This window comes from Netta rufina, assembly GCF_964035555.1.
Source record: "Netta rufina genome assembly, chromosome: 30".
In the NCBI taxonomy this organism is placed as follows: Eukaryota; Metazoa; Chordata; class Aves; order Anseriformes; family Anatidae; genus Netta; species Netta rufina.
Window position 1 is genome coordinate 1,370,666 of NC_140154.1, and position 14,180 is coordinate 1,384,845.

Below are 14,180 nucleotides of genomic sequence, written 5' to 3' on the forward strand. Positions count from 1 at the left end.
AGGGAGAGGTTGTGGGCTAAAATCCTTCATTTTTCACCCTCCTATTATTATTATTATTATTATTATTATTATTATTATTATTATTATTATTATTATTATTATTATTATTATTATTATTATTATTATTAAAACTTTTGGAGTTTGTTTCCTTCCTAAAAACCAAATCCCTCAACTTGGGGATTCAGGATGGGGATGCAGAACAACTCCAGAACCATGCCTTCAACCCAACACTTCTCATTTTCCATTTTCCTCTGCATTTTTACAAACCCCAGGTCCTTCAGGGCCTGGCTGGGCCATCCCCACGAGGAGACAACACGCGTGTAGGACACGCACATGCCAGCACACGCAACACACGCACGCGTTCCCTGCACGCGGCGCAGGATCATCGGCCTCCAGCGGCAGCGACTGAGTGCGAAGCAGCTTTTCCACTGAAGTTACTTTTAATCAAGAGCCGCCAAGGCCTTTTCCTACAGCTCCCGGGGGGGGAATCGTGGCTGCTGGCGCTCGCAGGGCTTTTTTTAAGAGTTATAGGTAAACACCGGGCACGGCTTCAAAGGCAGCGAGGGGACACGAACCTGCGGTGAAGTCACCTGCGATGGCACAGCGGGGGGGTGGGGGGGACACCAAGTCACAGCGGCTCTTTGGTGGGAAAGGGTCGGAAATGGGGTTTTCTGGAAGGCGGTGTGAAATGGGGATTTGGGCCATAAAAAGGGCTGAAAGGTGGATTTATGGCGTTTCTGCCTCCGCGGTGCCTGCCGCGGCTTCCCTGGGCTAATGCACGGCTGCAGGATGCACACCCCTGCATGCACACACACCCCTGGGTGTGCAACACACCCCTACGTGTGCAACACACCCCTACATGTGCACACACACACACAAAGTCCCAGCCCTGGCTCCAACACGCACGCACACACGTGGCCGCAGCCCCCCCGTTGGATAAAATGTGCCCGATTGCACCCCCACATACAAAAAAAACAAACTCGTGCATCCCCCAAACCAGCCGCAGAGCTTTGACCGTGCACTAGCACAAAGCCAAGATTTTGCACAGACCTTCCTCCCCCAGAAACGGTGCAAAAAGGGCCAAGGTGTCCCCGTCCCCGTGCCCGAAAGCTGCGCGTGCAGGCAGCACGCAGGTAACGTGCAGCCAGCGGCACACGTGCAGAGCACGCACCCCAAAGGCAGAGGCTTCCCGCCCCCCCCCAAAAAAAAAAAAAAATTACCCCCCCCAAGGTGCACAGCAGGCACAGACCCCCTGAAACACACACCCTGCAGGGTGCACAGCCAGCACAGACCCCCCAGAGTTCAAGTGCATTGAAAAGCCCCCCCAAAATGCACACCCAGTGCACCACCCCCCCAGCCCCATGCACGGTGCAAACCCACCATTAATGCCTGCCTTCCCCAGACACCCCCATACCCAGCGGGGGTCTTCCCCAAACCCCCAGAGCCCCCAAACCTCCTTTTCCCAATCAGCAAACCCACCAGAGGGGTTGGGGGCAGCGTCCCCTCTTACCTGAGCCCCCCCTCACCATCTCCAAGCCACCCCCCCCCCCCCCAGTATAAAGTCAGGCCAGTGTTGCTGGTGATCTTGGGCCTTTCTCCAATAAAGCCTGACCTCTGGGTGCCCTTCGGTAAAATATGCAGGGAGACAAAGCCCCAGCCCCCCCCGCAGGGCTGCCAGAGGGGGGGGCACCATCCCCAGCCCTCCCTGAGGGGCCTCATTGCAGCTTTTTGGGGGGAGATGGGGCTGGCACCAGGGCTCGCAGCACCCAGCCTGGCCCCTCTCCCGGTGCATGTGCAAGAGGGGGGGCACAATCCTGACCACTGCACCCTGCTGGGACTGAACAAGCCCCCCACAGCCCCCAGGCTTCCACTGGGTGCTTGCACTGGGCTCAGCACCACTGAGAGCTGCTCAGCATCATGTGCACACGCATGTGCCAGACGTATTCACACCCATCACACGTGTGTGCATACGTGCCCACCGCTATGCACAGGTATGTGCACGTGCACCAAGCATGTGTGTGTGCACACTGATGTCACGCTCAAGCAGGCAAACACACGCTTGTGCGTGCAAAAGTGCCCAGCAGCTGCATGCAGAGGTGTCATACACACCACTGGGTGCACACGTGTGCATGCACACGCGTGTACAGCTATCACCTGTGTGCAAACACACGTGCATGCACACGTGTGCACAGGTATCACGGTCCTGTGTGCAAGCACGCATGCAGGCACACGTTTACACACATCTCGCACTCCTGTGTGCAAACACGGATGCTTCCAGAGGCCTGGGAAAATAGATTTAAATTTGAAAGGCCTATATGAAAAGGTTATAATAAAATAACTCTTAAATTAAAAGGGGACCTAAACCTGCATTCAGGGCAGGGCAGGGTGAGCAGCATTGGCCTCGGACCCTTGCTGGAAGCACCGTGTCTGTGCCAAGAACTGGGTCATTGTTTTGGCCCCACAGCATCATGAATGGGGATGAAACCTTGCAGGGATGTGACCACCTCTGCTGCTCGTGATCTCTCTGTGGTGAGGGTGTTTGAGCAAAGCTCGGTGCCTCTGTGCTGCCTCTCCCCACATCTTCCACGCAAAGCCTGTCCAGGCTCTGATTTCACCAGGTTTGGCCCAAAGAAGGTCTCAGATCACCTTTATTCCAGGAGAAAACCCAAACCCTGAATTAAGAGCATCCACTCGTTAGCGTCCCAGCACAGTCTCATCCTTGGATGGGAAATCTGGGCGCTCGTCGGGGTGCCACAGAAATGCTTAGGGATGCAATTGCACCTTGATTTTCTTCCCCCTCGAGTTGCAACCAGGGCTGGGAAAAAAAAAAAAAAAAAAAAAAAAAAAAAAAAGGAGAAAAAAAAAAAAAGAAAAGAAACCAACCACAAACCCCGCTCCTCCAGCAGCAGCAGCACAATATGGTAGGTGAGCGTGTTTGGCTAATCAAGATAAATATTGTATGCATCGCAGGAGCGTGGCAGGCCCTGCTAACGAGCAGAGGGGCGGCCGGGGAAGCGGTGCTGGGTTTGGATGCTGCGGCTCCGCATTGCCATGGTTACTGGGGGTTAGAGCAGCCGCATCTCCCCCTCCCTGAACCCTTCTCTGGCTCCAAGGGGTGCAGGGGGGCTGCACCCAGCCAGGCCAACCTCCCTCCCAAAGGCTCCTGCAGGAAAGCAGGGCCGAAAAATCAGCAAAATTCTGGGAATATAGAGATTTTTTTTTCCTTGGGTTGTTTTATAGGATTTTCCAAACCAGAGCAAACACATCTCTCTCTCTTTTTTTTTCTTTTTTTTTTTTTTTTTGGGGGGGGGGAGGTAGGGGAAGCTATTATAGGAAACAATGGATTCCATCCTGGCTAATTGTCTCCAGGTTTTTGCTGTGAGAACATGCCTGGCACATGCGGATGCGTTGAAAAGAGAAAGGAGTTTGGGGGTGCCTGCCCCCACTTCTCTTCCTTCCATCCTGCTCTTCCTGTGGGTCTTGCCCTAGGGATTTTCCCCATCTACCCCCCCCCCCCAGCAGAAGCAGAGATGCTGCAATAGGAAGGGGGGGGGCTGTGTTTTATATTGCTCCATGCTGCAGCTCCCAGGAGAAGGGCGAAGGCGACGGGTCCCAGCCAGGGAGCTGCTGAGCTCCGAAGGGATCAGGTGGGAAGCGGAGAGAAAATTGGGGTTGAAGCAGGGGAAAAAAGGAGGGGAATCAAGCGCAGGCCTGGCCGGTGTGATGAACAGCAAGCCGGGGCGCGGGGGGAGGGAAGCGTGCTTTAAAACATCTGCTGCCAGGGTTATAAAGCAGTTGGATTTACAGCTTGCCTCCGCCAGACACCCATGCGGAGCCTGCTCAAGGAATCCCCGCTTTGCAACGGGGGAAGACGGGCAGCATGCACACACACATGCATCCCGACCCCGTATCAACACTACCCAGCCAGGAGGGTCCCCAAATCTAGGTGGCACCTTGTTGGGGGGGCACCCTGCATCCAAGTGGCACCTGGTGCACATCTGGAGCGTGCCCTAGGGCGACGTCCCACATCTGGACGGCCCCGCGGTGGCAGCACATCTGGGCAGCGTCCGAAGGTGGCCCCCACTGATCCGGGCACTGCCCCACATCTGGACGTCGTCAGCAGCCCCCACATCTGGAGAGCCAAACGAGCTGGCACCGCACATCTGGGCACCCCACGAAGGGTTGAGCCAGACACCCAGACCCCCCCCCCTTCCCCGGCTGGACACCGCAGGGGGCATCGGCGCACATCTGGATAGCTCCACGGGGTAGCGCAGCCCCACATCTGGATGCCTTCCCCCTCACCTGGACACCCTCCTTACAGCAGCACCCACAGCAGGACCCAAGGCTGGGTGCCCCAGCAAAATGTCCCCCCCCATATCTGGGCATCCTCCCAAAGCAGCACCCCACATCTGGGCATCCTCTCACATCTGTGTCCCCCTCCCACACACACACACACGCCTGCTTGCGCCCAAGCCGTGCGCTCCGGCCGGGTTTTTCTCTGCTCCTGACCTTTCTGGGGACCTTCCCATTCTTATCTACCCATATTTGGGAAAAAAATGTTTCTTCCCTCCCGGGAAGATGCTTTCCAGATAGCGGAGGTGTTTGGATTAACCGCCCACCACCCCATGCCCCGCATCCCAGGGCCCTGCAGGGTGCTGCAGTGCGGGCACAGCGCTCATGAAAAGCCCCAACCCCCCCTAAAATAATGTGTGGGGGCGACTTTTAGGGCTCTGCCCTGCCCTATTCGTTGCCCCAAAGTTAGGCTGCGAGGTCTGACCCCTAAATTGTCAGAGGGGAGGTGAGAACCCCCCTTCCTTCCTATAGCTCTGCATTCCTCCCCCTACTTATTTCCCCTCCTGCGTTTCTTTCCCTTAAAACCTCTTTGATTCTTTTTTATTTTAAGATAAAGAGGGGATTTTCCTGGGATCATTTTTTTTTGTGTGTATAAATAAATAAATAAATAAATAAATAAATAAATAAATAAATAAAAGCGAGCAGGAAAAATCAGCAATATACTCACACGTTTTCCTAAGGGGGTAAATGGCATTAACTGAACATTTGCCTTTTCCTTCACTGCAGCTGGATGCAGTCCGAGGATGGAAGAAAAACTTTTCCCTGGGTGTAGCCGTGTGCACCCGGACATGCACGCACACATGTGTACGCAGAAACATATTTAGAGCTCCTTAAATTACACAAATGCATGTCTAATTACGTCTCCGCGCAATTACGTCTCCGCAAACGCTGCTGCCCATTAGCGCTAAATGCCCCACGTATTACTGCTAATAAATATTTTCTAATAATTAAAGATGCTGCTGGAGTGCTGATGCTTTTTTTTAAACCCAGACGGGAAAATCCTGAAGCTGGTCCCGAAGGTGTCCCCCCGCCCCCGCCACGACACTGGCCCCGACCCCCAAATGTTATCGGCAGCAAACTTGCTCGATGCGGCCAAGGCAGAGGCCCGTCCCGGCGCCTTTTTTTTTTTCTGATTTTTTTTTTTCCCAATTCAGAATGGGCTAAAAAAGGCCTTTTTTCGGCTGCAACGTGGCATCTGCCCCTACGCTAAGTTGGCAGCCGGCGGGGGCGGCAGGGAAGCTCCAAGGGATGGGGAGAAGGGGCAGAGCCCCCAAGCCCCCTGTCCCAACCTCAATCCAGACCCCTCCCCGGTCACTTTCGCACCCCACCCATTTTGGAAACGGAAAGGGACAGGGCAAGACACCCCCTGCACGAAATCCCTCCAGCCACCATGGCAAAAAAAAATATGTTTTTATTATTTAATATATTATAGATTTATATAGATCTTTTTGCCCCCTGAAATGAGGGTTGGGGGAAGATCGGGGTTTTTCTCGGCCCCCTCCCTCCCCCCCCGGCTGCAGCACCCGCAGGAGGTGATTTCTCCCCAGCAGGCTGCCCCCCCTCGCCCTGCACCAATTCACCTCCACGGCGGTGAATCACCTCCAAACTACGGGGAGAAATCATTAAAAATCTGCTAAAATCCCACAAATCCAAATAAAAGCGCCCGCGTTAAATCCCGGCTCGCAGCCCCCTCCCACACGCACACCCCCAGCCCAAGCTCCTGTCCCCAAATTTGAGGACAGACCCATCAAATTGAACCTGCCGGCCAGGGGCTGGTGGCCGCCCCCGCCCCAGCCCCCCCCAAAAAAGCCCCTTTTGTCCTGCTGTCCAAAGCGGGGTCATGACCCAGCTGCTGCAGAGCCAACCTGGACGTAAACACTTTATGGGCTCTTCTTTAAATATTTAGAGGCACTTCAAGGAACCTGGGGTGGGTTTGGGGCTGGAAGGATTTCAGAGAATCTGGGATTTGAGGTGTTTGGGATTTTTTTTTTTCTTTTTCTATTTTTTTTTCTTATCTCGCGTCCTCTGCAAAACGCCGCTGCTCATCCCTGCGCCCTCCTCCAAGAATAAATCCGGGCAGGGGGAATAAAACGCAGGGAACGCCACGCGTGGTGGCGGATTTAAACGCGGGTGGGGGTGTTTAGGGTTTTAGGCTCGGCGGTGCTTAAAAAAAAAAAAAAAATCCCAAGGAATGGCAGAGTTGGGGCTGCAGAGAGCCACGCGTGTCTGTGTACCTGCGCGACACGCGTGGGTGTCCCCGCTTTTATTCCTCCCCGGGCACCTCAGCTCGCAGCTCCCTGCCTTGTGTGACTCTAATTGTCCCTATAAAAATGGGGGATAATTATAAATTATAATTATAAATGCATCTCGCCGGATTTCTCTGCCTGCCCATGCTCGCTCAGTGGTCCCTATAAATAAATCCATATGTGCTGGCTGCGTGCATGGCTGGCCATGGCTAAAAGTGCCCCCGTGGCCGCACTTTTATTTAAAAGTCCCCAATTTTGGGGGAGGCAATGCGTCTTCTGAGTAGTGCACACCCCCGGCACACGGCCCAGCACTGGGGGCTCCCCCCGCAGTTGTATTTCCAGGGGAAAGTTGGGAGTAGAAATCCTCAAGCTGCCAGGTTAACACTAAAAAATAAAACATAATAATAATATATTTTTTAAAAATCCTCAAATTTCCCATTCTCGACCCACTTTCAGCTTGTTTAAGTTCCTGATTCTGTAAGAAGGGGAGAGATGCCGAGAGGGGGGTGAAGGTTCGTTTGTTTTTTTTTTTTTCTGGGAGGGGGGGCTGATATAAATCACCCCTCGTTTCCCACCTTCGGGTGGGCGCCTTCCGCTGCTCAAATCCGTGTTTTATGGCTGCGGGGGGGGGAGGAGGTGTTTTGGCCCCTGGGCTGTTCTGCTGGTTTTCACCCAAACTGGTGGTGCTGCTGAAGGCAAGGGGGTGCGCAGCACCCCCAGGTAAGCCGGGGGGGGGGGGGGGGGGGCACAAGAGCCCCCAGAGCTGGGGCTGGGCGCTGAGTGGCAGCTGTCAGCAGAGCGGAGCCGGAGCTGGCAATGGGAAACACATGGAAAAGGATAAAAGTTTGGGGGAATGCTTTGGAAAAGCCCCCTGACAGCCCCGGCGGGAGAAATTGGAATTTTGTGCCCGAGCAGCGTCGTTTTCCCCGGGTGCTCCTTCCTCTTCCTCGCGGGGCCAGGTATCAAAAAGTGTCAGCAAAGCATCAAACTCCTCGAAAAGAAGGGGAGGGAAAAAAATCCCAAATCCGCGGCTGAAGCTATTTTTAGTGCGAGAGTTTCGGTAGCAGCTGAAGGATCTGGAGCAAAGGTTTAAGAGGGAAAATAAAAAACAAGTTTCCTTTGGGGGATACAGCTAAATATTCCTTCTGGCGCAGGGAGCGCTCCCACCTCTCCCCTCTGCTGCATCCCAGCGTATCCATTACATGGCTCGGGAAATTATGCGATACATATGTTGGATTAGAGAGCAAGGAAAATGTTAATTAAGACATGGGAGGAAAAGTTAATCATTTACAAAGCAGTATTTAATTCCCTACACAGAAAGGGATGATTTATTTATTTACCTATTATTTATTTTGCTCACTCCACAAGCCTGGAGCTTGTCCCATGCACATCTATTTCCCAAGAAAAAAAAAAAAATCACCCCAAAACACTACCAGCACGCTTTTTTTTTTTTTTTTTTTTTTCCCTTTAAAAAGAGACGAATCCGGCTGCACTGAAGCGGACACCCAAACAGGCAGGAAGAGGTGATATTTGAAAATTGCTACCAGCATCCCCACCGCGGCTGCTGGCTGTTTGGAAAGGAAATTCGAGTCTTTCACTTAAAGAAAAAAAAAAAAAAATCCCCAAAATGTTTAGCTTGGTACTTTGCCCATCAAAATTAATCACGGCGACAGATTAGGAAGTACATAAAACTATATCTCTGGATAATGATATACGAGAGCACAATAAATAAAAGTTGCACGTTGGAGGTGCTGTCAGGGCTGGGGCGAACCAGTAACTCACTCGTTTAACCCCGGGTGCGTGTTTGCCTTTTAATCCCAATTAACGCCGGGGAGGACGAGTTTGCAGCTCCGGAGCCGGCTGCCAGAGCACCCGCAGCACGGCCCCGGGGCAAAGCGGGGGAATCCCGCACGAAAATGAAAAGGAAAGGGGGAAAAGTTCTCCTCCGGCCGCAGGCACCTCGCTGGGGGCCGCTTATCGCCCCGCAGCATCTCTGCAGCTCTGATTTTTCCTTTCCCATTTTCTCGCCGCCTCGGCGTACAAAGACTTCCTGGCGGGGTTATTTATTTATTTATTTATTTATAATTATTATTTCCCCCCCCCCTTTTTTCTGGCCACTGAAGCCCTTCGCAAAAACGGCTTTCCCAGCCCTCCTGCAACCCGAGTCCTTCGCCAAGCTGCGTAAAGAGAAGGGGAAAGAGAAATCCAGCTCGGGGCCGCGGAGGGAACCGCTGCAACTTCGCGGGCAACTTCCAAGCAAATTGGGCTCCAGGAACATGAAAGAGGCAAAAGAAAAGCCACCGAACCCAACCTGACCTCAGCTCTTAGGCTGAGCCCCCAGAAACACGTCGGTGCTGGGAGTTTTATAGCCCCGTAATCAAAGTGGGGGGAATTATCCGAGGAGGAACAATGCAGCAGCCGGGGAGGGGGGGACACATCCTGCAGCAGGACCTAGAGGTGCCAGGGCCAGCCCTGGGCCCTATAGCCTGGGGGTGAGCAACCCCTGCTTCTTCTTGGGGGGGGCACACCTTCCTTCCAGCCGTTTGTCTGTCTGTCCGGCCGGCTGTCCATCTGCAACCCCCCATCCTGCCCACCTCTGCCCACCTCACCCTGCAGCAGCCCCCTTTCCCAGCCCACCCCAAAACCTCTGCTCCTGGCCACATCCCAATAAACCCCTCGAACAAAAAATAAAAGAATAAAAAAAAGAACTTTCCGGGGCTCACTTTTTGCTCGGGTTTGGTTACGTTATATTATTTTATTATATTTTATTTCTTTTATTTCTCTTTTTCTTTCTTTTTTTTCCTTCTACTTACGTGGCTGGGAGCGCTCCTGGGCCAGCCGGGAAGCGGAGCAGCACTGGAGGAAAAGAGGGAGAGAAGTTTGGCCGCCACTTCCCCCTTCTCTCCCCTTTTTCTCCCGGCTTATTTCGGAGAGGAGACAATGCCACAACACGCACCGCATCCCCCCCCCCGTGCTCGAAAACCCACAAAGCCGCTCACCAGCGCTGCTGCTGCCTCTCAAGCTGGGGCCGCAGACACAGAGGGAACACGGGGGGAGAGGCAGCGGGTCAGGAGGGCTCCGGGGTCAGCCTCCTCGCCTCCAAAGGAGCTGCTGGCACAGAAAAGTTGGCCTCTCCATGAACCCAGTTTTCCCGTTTACCCCAACTTCAATAAAGTTTCTTTCAGCCTCCCTCCATGGAGGCGTCAAGAGGCTGCGAAGGGACGGGGCGGCCGGGGATGTTGGCAGCCAGCAGCTTTTTTTTTTTTTTTCTACCCCCCCCCCTTCTCCCTTACACCCCTCCAACCCTATTTTTAAAATTTATTTTTCATTTTTTTCCCCCACCTCCCTCGCCTTGTGTCACGGCCAAGTGCCGGGACTGGGGTGGGTGGCGGGGGCAGAGAGGTGCCAACAGGGACAGGGGCGCTGCTCCCCCCACCCCGGGTGCTACCCCCGCACCCCTCCCGAGAGCTGGCTGGGAGAGGTAGGGGGGAAGCAAGCACCCCCAGTAACCCCCAAACTAACCCACAAACCCCTTGTCCCCAAAAAAGAGGGAGAAATCCCACTTTGGGGCCATGCTGCTTCCTCCCCATCCTCCTCCAGCGCTGCCTCCCCCATCACCCTGAGGACTGGGGGGGGCTGAAATTTGGGGAGGATGGGGGGGATTTGCACCCTTTCCTCCGCAGCTTTTCTGCTCTTTCAAACCTCCCTCTCTCCCCTCCCTGGTGCCTTTTTTTCCACCACATTTTTTCCCCCCCCCTCTCTGCTTTGATTTCCTGTCTGTCCAGGAGGATATTAAAAATAAACCACGGCACGGGCCGAGCCTCGGGGTGCTGTTTGCCCATGGTCTTTTGATTGGGTTTCTTTTTGGACGGGTCTGGGCTTTATCGGGCTTCCCCGCCTGAGATGTGCGGGCTGGGATCTGGCTCGGAAGAGCAAAAATCCCAACCGGCTCCTCACGGGTCCCTGCTCTGGGCAGGAAACGTTGCAGGAGGAGTAATGGTGCCCTGCCGAGGTGTTTTATCTTCCCAGCCTCGTCCCTATATTAATATCACTAAAGCAGGATGTTAAAAAAAAAAAGAGCTGATGAGCTTTACATACAAACTCCCCAGGATAAATTACAACCTTCGCTTCATCCCTTTAAAGATCTGCGTCCCCCAGCTATCACAAAGGGTTTGGAGCCCGTGATTTGTTTAATGGCAGCTTAAATCGATTTTGGAGAGAGAGAAAAAAAATAAAATAAAATGAAATAAAGCCAGAGGAAGGTGGCTGCCAGGCTGCTCTGCCCTCAGCCCGTCCCAGGCCTCGCTCCCCAGCTCCTGGGCTTTGCAGCAGGGACCTGAGCAAACTTCCCAAAGCCAAGGCCTAAAAAAGAGGGGGCCCAGCCCCAGAGCCTCTCCGGGCCCCCCCTGCCCTGCCTGGGAAGCATGGACCCCCTGCACCTTCTCCTAAAATCCCCCCTTGCTGCCAATTTGCATGCTTCCTCCAAAGGCCAGGAGCGATGAATTACAGTTATTAGCACTATTACTACCATTATTCTCATTATTATTATTGTTATTGTTATTATTATTATTTAACAGCCTTTTCATTGCCTCTCCAAATTCAATAGGACCTCTTGGCTTTAGGGGCTGAACGAGTCAACAAGAGCACGCCACAGACAGCAAAAGAAAATAATAATCATCATAATAATAACAATAATAATAATAACACACAGGAGAAAACTTCAAAGCAGGGAGAAGAGATAAAAACAGACAATTTTACGTTGGGTGGCAAGAAAATAAAGAGGTATGAATGGAAGCTAACCCCAATCCACAGCACTGCCCTTGTCTGAAAACCAGATTTATTTTTTTTCCCCCCATATTTACAGGTTGGGAGGGTCTGAGATTTAAAGTCACTGGCCACGTCGTGATGTCATAAAATCTGGAGTACAGAGTTATCGTTATGTTTGCTTAAACTTAACTTAAGCAGTAACTGGTGCACATGGGATCCATTGCACATCGTCCCAGCATTTTATTATCCTTATTACTATTATTTTGGGGCGGGTTAAGGGGGAGATGTGAGGATAAAATAAGTCACCAGACATAAAAGTAAAACTAATTCACACTGACTGGTTTATTGAACACTGGGACTTTCACATACACACTAAAACTCTTTATTGCAAGTTTACAATGATCATGTAAAATCAGTCCAAAAACACAAATAACCACGACAAAAAAAAACCTAGCTACTGACTTTTTAAAACCTTCTTCTGCTTTTATTTTTAAATATGTCACTCTTTCTTTCTCTCTCTCTCTCTCATTTTTTTCTTCTCAATTTCTCAGCAAAGACTCGTCCACCCTTGTGTGCTGTTTCGTATCTGGTTTTTGTTTGTGGGGTTTTGTTTTTGTTTTTTAAATCGTGATTTTTTTTAAGCTTATTTCACATTTCTACAAAAGAACTTCATAGCTCCTTCGCTCATTGTGCATTTGTAATGCGGAGGGAAAATATACCTACATTCGCCTGTTTTTTGTTTGTTTGTTTTGCCGTCAATATTATTCTCATTTCTTCATTAAATTCATCTAAACAGAACATTTACCTCTTCCTCCCCCCCGCCCTCCCCCTCCGCCCCCCATCCCCCCGGCTTTAAAAAATAAATAAACCCCTGAAATGGCGTAAAAAAACCTGCAGGTACAGACACCTGGCCTCATGCTATCTGACATGCATCTACAGCCCGTGGTCTTGGGGAGACCCATTGTTTTTTATACGCGCCGAAAAATAATAATAATTATTATTATCATTTAAAAAAAAAAAAAAAGAAAAGAAAAGAAAACGAACCTACGAGGGAAAAGGGGAGGGAGGGGGGGAACGGAACCAAAATATATATATATATATATTAGCTTCTATAAATAATCCAGAGTCATTTGTGGGCGGGTGGGGGTGTTTATAACCTGGTGATATCCTCCGGGCGCGGGTCCTGCGCGGCGGCGGGGGGCAGCTCCTCGCCCCCGGCCGTGCTCGCCGGGGCGGCGGGGGGGGGCGCCGCGGTGGCCGCCGCCCGCACTTTGGTGTTGGGCAGCCTGTGGTCTTTTTTCCATTTCATCCTCCGGTTCTGAAACCAGATTTTGATCTGCCGCTCGGAGAGGCAGAGGGAGTGGGCGATCTCGATGCGCCGCCGCCGGGTCAGGTACCTGTTATAGTGAAACTCCTTCTCCAGCTCCAAAACCTGCTGCCTCGTGTAGGCTGTCCGGGAGCGCTTGGGCTCGCCTCCATTGTAATTGGGATTCACTGGAAAGGAGGGAGAAAAAAAAAAAAAAAAAAAAAAAACACAAGGAAAATTAGCATGAATGGAGAGAGGGACGGGGGAGAGGGAGAGAGGCGACTGGAGGAGCCGGGAGAAGAAAGTAATAGGCTAAATAGGTAATAAAGAACTTTGGGCAGCTCAAGAGTTTCTATTCTAATAGGAAGGGGTTTCCCTGGCTCAAAAGACTGAATTATTTATGCACCCCTTACAAAGCTTTCGGAGTTTCACACATACATAACAGAACGAGCCACATGGCTAAGGCTGCCCACAGTAGCTCGGCTATAAAATTTATGGTGGGTGTAATTACCCATTCGGAGTCGTAAATCCAGTTCAATTGTGCTAACCCAAAGACTCTCATGGAAGGGAAGGAAATAAAAAAAAAAAAAAAAAAAAAAAAAAAGGAGAGAGGAGAGAGCGAGCGAGCGAGCATGGTGTGAAAATAAGAGAGCAGAGAGACAGAAGAGGAAAATAAAAGTTGCATACCAGTACTGACGTGGATTTTTTTCATCCAGGGATAGACTATGGGTTGTTTGGAAGCTGTGCTGTTAGGATGGTCGGGGTTTGGCTGGTTGCAGGCTGGAGGGGCTGGGGAAGGAGTGGTGGAGGAGGTGGAAAGAGCAGCCTGCTCGCAGAGCTGCTGTGCTTTCTCTGAGAGGTGTTGGCCTCCTGGAGTTTGCCCGTGTCCCCTTTGGTGCGCGGCCGGGTTGCCGGGAGCTTGGATACTACCGCAGCTGAACTGGCGGTCGGGGAAGGAGGGTCGTGGCACGGGGTACAGCTCCTGGTGGTGATGCTGGTAGCTGGACTCCCTTGTCCGGCTATAATATTCCGGACTGTGGTCTGGGATGTAATTATTTTGCGAATATTCCTCGCATGGAGGAAATTTCGGATCGATGTAGTTAGAGTCCATCAAATAAGAGCTCATGATCATTAATTTCTGGAGTGGAAAATAATTTTTCTCGCTTTGTCGTTTTTCTGCTCCATAAAGCCCTCCTACTAGCTGGCGACCCCGTAAAGTTACTTTCACCATGTGACTCCCCCGGCCAATCACACCCGCCAGCCCAGTCCCCGGATAAGGAACCAAAAGCTTTTGCAAAATGTACCCAAATTGGGGGGGGGACGACGGGAGTGGGAGTGGGAGAGAGGGCAAGGCTCGGGGTGCACTGCTCCAGCCGGGGGAGCTCGGTGGGGAAGCCCCTGGGGGCCCCCCCGGTGTTGTGGGGTGGGAGGTGGGGGTGTGGGAACAATGGGGGACCCCACAAAGGGAGGGGGGAGGAGGGGGAATGTGGGGGGTTGGGGTTGAAGGG

The 14,180-nt window shown here is 52.1% G+C and overlaps 1 protein-coding gene across 1 annotated transcript; it reads right to left on the minus strand.

Annotated features, from left to right (window-relative positions):
• Window positions 1-12,516: 12,516 nt before the first annotated feature.
• Window positions 12,517-13,903, minus strand: HOXC4 (homeobox C4; the record flags this gene model as incomplete). Its single annotated transcript, XM_084303547.1, has 2 exons — window positions 12,517-12,860; window positions 13,360-13,903. 2 exons carry the CDS (start codon window positions 13,901-13,903, stop codon window positions 12,517-12,519), a joined length of 888 nt encoding a protein of 295 aa, XP_084159673.1.
• Window positions 13,904-14,180: the final 277 nt, after the last annotated feature.